Genomic DNA, 8,813 nt, shown 5'->3' on the forward strand with positions numbered 1-8,813 from the left:
CTCTCTCTCTCTCTCTCTCTCTCTCTCAGTTTTAGGAGAAGCTTTAGAGAAACAGGTACAGTGAAATGCAAAATATATTGAATTGGGTTTGGTGTATTGTCCCTGCTACGCAGTGTAAGTAAGATATCAGATCTTCCATTTTCTCATCTGTAAATCAGGGATACCACCCACTTTCTAGGCTGTGGTAAGGACTAAATGAATGGCTATGTGAACATGCTATCTAATTAACTGCATAAAGCTATACAAGTCTCAGCACGTATCATCATTGTGGTTGTGGGTTGATAACAGCAGCTGTGTGAATAAGTTGTCCCGCCCTCCCTGGGGAACAGAGAAGCAACACTGGGGATTCAGTTTCCAGCCGCAACTCCTTTCTTATGTAACCTCTGGCAGAACTTACCATCCCAGGAGCTGGACTCCAGCCAGTTGGCAGCATTGAAGAGGGAGGCAGTGCCCCCGTAGCAGGCATTGGTGGTGTCTATGCCCTCGATGTCCGTGTTGCCTGAGTCCTGGAAGAGCTCCATGAGCACTGTTTTGACGGCCTTGGACTTGTCGATGATGGTCTCAGTGCCCACTTCTAGCCGGCCCACAGCGTCCCAAGGGAGCTTCGTGCGCTCCATCAGCCGCTGCACCACCGTCAGACACAGCGAATTGATGTCCTCCTGGACTGAGCAGAAGCCCATACGGGTTTGACCCAAGCCCACTGTGTACTTCCCTGTTCCCACATTGTTATACTTCTCCAGATCCGTTTGGTCAACATATTGGGCTGGGAAATAGATCTCCAGGGCAAGGATGCCCACATCTTTTGGCCAGGTATCTGTTTTGGCCAAGGGGGCAGCAGGGATTGTAGAAAACCTGCAGCGGAAACAACAGTCAGAATCCCGCTAGTGGTCTCTAGCCCTTTTCCTCAAAAGACAACACAGTAATTGTTAAGGACTGTTATGCATTTCTGTTGAATTGACCCCTTTATCCTTATTAAATGTCCATCTGCGTCGTTCTGATAGTCTTGCCATGATGTCTACATTTCCTGATGTTAATAAAGCCATCCTAGCTTTTTTAATCACTGTTTGTATGGTATAACTTTTCCTGTCTTTTTATCCTTTTAATTTCTTAGTGTCTTTATATAACCTGCCTCTATTCTAAACAGCATATGGCCTTTTAAAAATTTTTAACAAGTCTTACATTATTGGTGTGTTAATTGGAGAAATTAATCCAATTATATTTATTGTGATTACTGATATAGTTAGAATTGAGCCTACCATCTCACGTTTTGTTTCTATTTGCCTCACATGTCCTTTATTTCTCCTTTCCTGCATTCTTTTGGATTAAGCAAGTATTTATTATTTCATTTTATCTCCTCTTTTTCTTTTAGTGATGATCTTAGCAATTCTAATATGCATACTTGGCTTATTATAATATAACTCAAATGAATATTCCCACCACTTTCTGAACAGTGCAAAGCCTTTCTTTATTTTAACTTCATTTGGCCTCTCCATCCCTTTCAGCTATGATTGTCATATAGTTTATTTCTACATATGTTATAAACCCCATAGGACATAATTTTAAAGATTTCATTCATTTTTAGAGTGCCTCTCCCATTATCCCCCTTTCTCCTCTTCTTTCTCTTTTCTACACAAGAACATACCTACCATTTTTCTACTTTTCAAGGATGTTTTCTGCTTAATTTTACCCTCTCTGCTTTTCCGGATTGGGCTTCCCAGTATTTGCTGAACACACCCAACACAGCGCTGGGTTCCAGAGGCATAGCGGTGAATAAGGTATCTTTTGTGTCCATAATGAGGGCACAGTTCAGCGAAAGAGGCAGACATTTTTACAGCAAAATTTATAGCAGAAGAAACAAAGGCTGTGAGGATACAGAGGGCAGAGAGCAAAGGGAGACAGGGCCATTTAGAAGAGGGAGGAGAGAGTCCGTTTCTTTCCTGGACCCGCCTCCCTCTCTTCAATACCCCTCCCTGGTGAAAACCTGGAGTTTCTCCTTCCAGCTATGAGAACAGAGCTCACCAAGTCCACCTCCCATCTACTCCCCCATGAAAGGACGTGAAATCGGGTCACTTGAATGATATTCTTCATTTTACAGATGGTGAAATCCAGGCACAACAGGTGAAGTGATGAGCTCAGAGTAACTTTGTAGTTTGTCACGTGTTAGAAATATGTCTTTTCACTGCCTTGGGTGCGAGTCTAGTGTGTGTTACGCTCATGAGAGCCACCAAGTCCCTTTCTGGCCACGGAAGAGTGATAGGATGGCTCCCCAGGCTTATACATCGAGCTGCATGCCACAAGAACTGTAGCTAAGATTGCGTGTGTCTGTCAATCATCCTGAGGATTCTGGGCTTCTGGTAACCCCAGTTCTCCCATCAGGGGGGGTCACTGAGAGGGACTACTGTGAGGCAAAGTAGATCATATGATCCCAAGATAGTGAGGCACAGTGACAAATGTTCACCCATATCTGACAAGAGAGGTTTGGGGTTTAGTGACCTGCCCTACTTATTTGGTGCCCCACCCCCATTCCCCCAATAATTGGAGTTTGTATTCTCAAATATTTGTGGAGGAACTTCCCTAGTACCTACGAGCTAATGGTTAGCCAGCGTTCAGTCCTGAGCTTGGCTGGTTGTTCCCTCAGCCTCGTTCTCACGCTGCCTTCTCTGAGCGCATTCCTTCCCCTCTCTTCCCAGTTAGGAATCTAAGGTAGCAAGGAGAGGTTCCGAGAATCAGTCACTTGGTAACTTACGTGACTGCCTGCAGAGGGAGCTATTTCTGGAAATGGATTACAGAGCCTTGAAGAAAAGTTAACAGGCAGAAGTTTCCAGAAACATCAGACCACTGGAATTAAAGAGTACCCTTTTAATCTTGTACTTTCTCTAAGGAATAATCACTCTATTTAATTTAACACTGGTTTTGTTCTGGTGTCGCTTGGTTCAAGAATATACATCAAGCTTTTATTTTTTTACTTCATCTCATCTCCATCCCCTTTGTTTCAAAATCAGTGATTACATTCCAGGCACAGGGAGGGGGCAAAGAAAAGAGGAGGTCAGGGTTCTTTGAGGACCTCCTTGACCAGAGGGAAGGATGAGAGAAGTGAACGCGCGCGCGCGCGCACACACACACACACACACACACACACACACACACACCAACCGGTAGTCAGAATGCATGATCAGGACCACCAGATAAATGAGGATAAAATCCCACAGGCATCCAACGGAAGCAGCGTTCCTATGGGGGGAGGATCAGGAAGGGCTTCATGGAAGGGGCTACATTTGAGGTCAACCCCAGTGGATGAGTGTAGCTTCTGCTGATGAAGAATTGGAGGTGGCATGAAGGGGCAGCGGCCACAGTGGAGAACAATTGAACAGGTAAGGATGCCTGGAGTGGAGAGTGAAGGGAGTAGGGAGGCCACGCATGAGAAAAGCACGCATCTTCCTTCATTTTCCAGGCAGGGAAGCTCATGTTGAGGTGGAAGCAGTGTTTAATTGGCTTTAGAGCTGATGCAGGTTGGATTAGAGGGGACAGGCATACAGGGAGGAAGACACCCATAAACGCTCCTTCAGGCCACAGAAAATGGGATTGTCTGTGAGTACAGCACAAGGGACATGGGGACAATGATTCCAAGGGTTTGAACCAACAACGTCAGGAGGAGAGGCAGGCTGGTGAGGACTGGGGTTAGTCTCTTGGAGGGTGGCCAACTGTTGTTTATTGAAACAAGCAAACCCACGTCAATCCCCTCCTCGCAAATACAAAAACAGGTGACACTCTGAGCTGGGACATTTGACCTGTATGCAGGGGATGGGGGAGAGTGTGGATGATGGTGGAGAGTCATAAAGAAAACAAGAAAGCTAAAAGTATCACCTCCTACCCCACACATCCATACACCCAGGTTCCCTGGATACCCGGCAAGGGAAGACACCAGGTCAATCAATTTTCTAAGTATTCATGGAATGCAGTGTAGAAGAAATGGGAGGAAAGAGCTAGTCCTAGAATCCTAGAAAACAGTGGGTGGTTTGGGGCTGAAGGGGGCACTAGCTATGTTGTGTTCCCATCCATGCTGGGAGGCTGCAAGCCCTTGGGGCCAGACCGGGGGAATGTTTACAAAGAAAAGGAGTGCACGTGTGCGTCTGTGCACAAGCTGATTGCACGTGCGCGTGTGCACTCACGTGTCTCATTTCCCCATTTTAAGAAAGCAGAGGGCAGAGGACATGCTTCTTATCCTCAGTCCGAGTGTTGCTGCAGTGAGTTGAGGCAGCTGGTTTTACCAACACTGCCACAGGCACAGAATCCAGAAGGCCTTGGCAAGGGTAGGGGTAAAGGTGGGAACAATGGGGTGGGGGAGAATGCCGTGGGCCCTGATACTGATATTTCCACTGCTTCCACAGCTGAGGGAGTGAAGGATGTCCTCCTTTCCAAACAGCAGGCATCAGAGGTTTGGGATCCTGGAACTCTATAGCTGAGAAGGCCTGTCCATTTAGAGATGATGTGACTGAGACCCAGAGGTTAATTTGCTTCTCCCAGGCTGTGCACACACCCCTGACAACATCTGACTGGGGTCCCAGGGGGCTTTTCCTTACTGCAGGCACTCTGCCTATCTTTTACTAGTTCCATGATGCTTCTCTAAGAGTGGCCCGTACAGTTCCTAGGAGCAACGGGACTCACCTTTGGTGGGCTGCTGGGAGAAGGCGACCCGGCATGCGAGATGCTTCCTGCATCAGCCTCTTCACTTGCAAGACCTGCTTTGCGGAACTTAACAGCCGCTGCATTTTCAGTGGAGCGAGCAGCAAGCCAGATTGTCCGTGGGAGAGATACCCAGCGGTGCCCAGTAAGGCTTTATAGAGCCCTGAGACTCCTGCCTCCGGAAAGCCCCACCCCTGCTTATCCAGGTTCAGTTGGCTCTTAAAACTGGGCCAAAGGTCTCACTCAGAACATGGGCAAGTCAAAGAAAAACATCATCTCTGCAACATGTACATAGCCGCCCTACTCCTAGGCGTGCGTGGGAGGAGATGGCTCTGATTTCTCTTTTCCCAGGTTCTTGTGGCAGCCTTATTGGTGCCAAGTCACCTCAGGAGGCTATGCTGTTTCTTGTCACACATCCTAAGGTAACCCTACCTGGCCTGCCTTGGACCCTGGCTCCTCACTTGAGTCACTCTTGCTTGGTGGTCCAGAATGTTCTCTGTGGAGTGAGCTGTTATTATTTGAATGTATTGCGCATAATAAGGGAAGTCTCTCCAAACCCTTTAAGTGGTTGGGAGTGGGTGGTGGCACATAAGTCAAAGCACCGCTATGGAGCCTGCTCTGTTTCTCCAACCTTTATCGTCACCCTTGTATCTGTATAGCTTATGCCATTGGAAATGGCATTTCCAAATGGAATGCAGTAAGTGCTGGCATTGCAAAGTTCTGTCATCAATTTAAAACCCTTCATTTCCAATCTTCTCTGAAAATGCTCTGTCTCAGACCACCGCTCTCACGTGGTGGTTGTGCCCTCACCTCCCCGCCATATCCAGCCCCTGGCCACCAATACCCACAGTGCCCCCGGGCTCAGAACAAGGCTCATGTCCACTGTGCTTTGCAACCACACAGAAATACTTCTGACTTTTCCTCTCTCTCCTCTCCAAACCCCCACTCTCTCCAAACACAGCAGCCTGGGCCACCCAACCCCCTTCGTTCTTTGAATTGACTAACAACCTTGCTCTACCCACTTCGTTCATGATGATTGAAGCACATGCCTCCCTCTCCACCATCAGTCCTCTCACCACTCTTGGAGCTGTCAATCTCCACACAGATAACTCATCCACCCTGGCCTCTCACTGAAGTTCCCACTTCCACAATCGTGGCCTCCACTTGACTTCAGCTTCCCACTTCACATTCAAACTCTTGACCTTGTCCTCATAGTATCTACCGGGGGTGCCAAAAAAAGTATACACATTTTAAGAGTTGTTATCTATGCTCAAGCAGTAGTTCGCCGTCATCAGAAGTGTCTGGACGCTGATGGTAATCACTTTGTGCATCTCTTGTGATTGCAGAAGTCAAACGTGACTTGTATTCATCTTTTGTTATTGGTATATATTGAGTATTGTAACTAATACGGTTTTTTCCTTTCTTAAAATGTGTATACATTTTTTGGCACCCTCTGTATACAGACTCCAAAATTTTAATGTCACACAGCCCGTTTTCTAACAACCTCTATCTTCCCAGCTCACTTTTAAATGCCCTCACCTTCTTCCCACGCTGGGATCACCATTGACTCCTTCTCTACTTCACCATTTAGCAAACCCATGACCTCTTTTCTCTCTTTACTTAGTTCAGATCACCCATGGTGCATAACCAGAAACACGCCTTCACACACACCTTGCCATTTACTCTCCCTGTCAGACTGGCCAAGCAAACCTTCAACTTTAGTTAACCCCACCCTTGGTCTACACCATGCCCATATCTGAGCAGCTAAACATGGCTGAGGAAAAACACAACATTGTACGGACTTGTTCGCTTGGCATTTAGGTAGAACCACACATCTCAAGTGGACCTTCAGCACAGCCTGGCCATTTTCCTACCTTTCCCAGTCCATCCCCTCTCAGAGTCCCTAGGAAGCCAGTCCCACTTTCTCTGTCTTCAGTCCCTCTTCTCTTCTCATTCTCAGCTGATTACTTTGAGTCCTACTTCACTAAGAAAATAGAAAAAAAATCAGAAGATAATTACTACAGCTTTCATTGGCAAATTCAGCAAATTTCCTGCCTTTATACCCAATACTCTGCCTTCTCTCTGTTACCTAAAGGAACAGCCTTGCTCTGGTTTAAGGCCAATGTCACCACTCCTACACGAATTGTATCACTTCTGCTCCACGTGAGGGCTGTGGTCCTGCAGTTGTCCCCTCTCTTCCTCCTGATCAGTTTCCCTTTCTTTCTTTCTTTTTTTTTTTTTTTAAAGATTTTTATTGGGGAATTGGGGGAATGGGAACAGACAAGTTGCTGTCCTTTTGTTCTTCAGTCTAGTTGTGGAGGACGTTGCTTCACTGGCCCAAGTTGGTACCATCATTGCGCTCTTCCTGGCGAGGCAGATCAGTCGCTGGCTTCTGGACAGCCGCTCACACACGGTAGCCTGCTGGCTACACACGGTAGCCTATGGCAACCCACTGCAGCCAGGGCTGCAGCCTATGCAGTCACCGTCCACCGTCGACTCATGGCAGCCCAGCTCCAGGTTGAGCTGTTGTTCAGCATCTTGGCTGTAGAGGGCAGTGTCATTGGCCCTCATATGTGGGATCCGAACTGGGGTCCTCTGGCGTCCCAAGCCAGCTCTTAACCAATGTGCCACTCAGCCGGCCTGAGAGGCATCATTTTTAAACACAACAGCCAGGTGTTGTAACCTAGTTCCTTCAATACTTTGGGTAATTAATAGAAAAACTAATTACTTGTGAATCCAATTACTTGTACTTGAGTCAAATTCTATTCACTATGAAAAGCCACCACATGATGGTGTTTGGCTATTTCCCCCAATTTATACTTTACATAGCGTATTCCTGGTACATCTCCAACCTGCACGTTTCCCTCATTCCAAAGGAATAAATTAATATTTGGTTGAACCACGTGGAATTGCCACTTTTTCAGGTCAAAAATGGTTGAAGACTGACTCAGATGATGTATAGAGCCAGAGTAAATTCAAAACCCACTTCAGCCCCTTACAAGGTCTGAAACCAAAGATGGTTATATAATATTTCTCAACCTGTTTCCTCATCTTTAAAATAGATGTAGGGATATTACTAGCCTCAAATAGTTGTGGAAATTAAATGAGATAATGTACAAAAGTGCTTAGTGCAGTGCCTGGCACACATGGATTGCTTAGTATATGCAGGCTTAGGAGAAAAAGGAGTGAACTTGACCTACACATCTGTATTTCCACTGCCTAACAAACCAAATTTTTATACATACCAAATAAAGTTTATATTAGATTGGCTGATTTTTTTCCTTCAATTTTATCAAAATGAACTATTATGTGTCTATAATCCTGTGTGACTATTTGTGTATTTAAGCCTAAGAGCTTAATAGTCCTATTCAGTTCCATCTATTAGTGAAATAAGGAATTGCCTGGAACGCTTCAAAGGTTAGCGGTCAGAGAGAGGAGGAACAGCTGTGAGAATTTAAAGGAAAACCATGGAATTGTCAAGTCTATAAGCCAAATGGGGGGAAAATAAAGATTTCAAGACGGGGGGTGGGGGGGGGGAGGGAAAACACTTGCCATGAGTTCCTAAGAGGTCTAGTAAGCTGAAGGCTCAGGACAAACCATGGCCTTTGGCCGTGAGAAGTCCCTGATGACCTTAACAAAAGGAATTTTAATGGAATGTTTGAACAAAAGCCTAAGTGGATCAATTAAAGAAAGAATGAACAGTAAGGGTGTGAAACACTGAGAATTGACAATATTTCTAATGGCTTTTGCTATAGAGGGAGCACAGATTTGGGGGCACACTCGGTAAGACATATAGAGTCCAGAGCGGGGTTTTAAAAATGGGATTCTAGGGTGCGGCCAGTTAGCTCAGTTGGTTAGAGCACAGACTCAACACCAAGGTTGCAGGTTCGATTCCCACATGGGCCACTGAGCTGTGCCCTCCACAACTAGATTGAAAACAACTTGACTTGCAGCTGATGGGTCTTGGACAAAACACACTGTTCTCCAATAAAGTTTTCAAAAAATAAAAATGGGATTGTACACTGATAAGAACAACCTAGTAGAAAGGGAAACTGAGGGGCCGGCGAGTGGCGCGTTGGTTAAGAGCTGGCTTGGGATGCCAGAGGGCCCCGGTTCGGATCCCACATATG

General features: G+C 46.1%; 1 protein-coding gene across 1 annotated transcript in view; it reads right to left on the reverse strand.

Annotated features, from left to right (window-relative positions):
- The window catches only part of HMGCS2 (3-hydroxy-3-methylglutaryl-CoA synthase 2), a 15,206-nt gene extending 10,375 nt beyond the window's left edge, over positions 1 to 4,831 (reverse strand). The window contains exons 1-2 of the mRNA XM_019655795.1: positions 4,666 to 4,831; positions 398 to 852 (exon numbers count right to left, since the gene is read on the reverse strand). Of these exons, the coding sequence (XP_019511340.1) occupies positions 398 to 852; positions 4,666 to 4,769 (559 nt within the window). The 5' untranslated portion in view covers positions 4,770 to 4,831. The remainder of the gene's footprint in view (positions 1 to 397; positions 853 to 4,665) is intronic.
- Positions 4,832 to 8,813: the final 3,982 nt, after the last annotated feature.

This window comes from Hipposideros armiger, unplaced genomic scaffold (genome assembly GCF_001890085.2).
Source record: "Hipposideros armiger isolate ML-2016 unplaced genomic scaffold, ASM189008v1 scaffold_247, whole genome shotgun sequence".
NCBI classification, from domain to species: domain Eukaryota; kingdom Metazoa; phylum Chordata; class Mammalia; order Chiroptera; family Hipposideridae; genus Hipposideros; species Hipposideros armiger.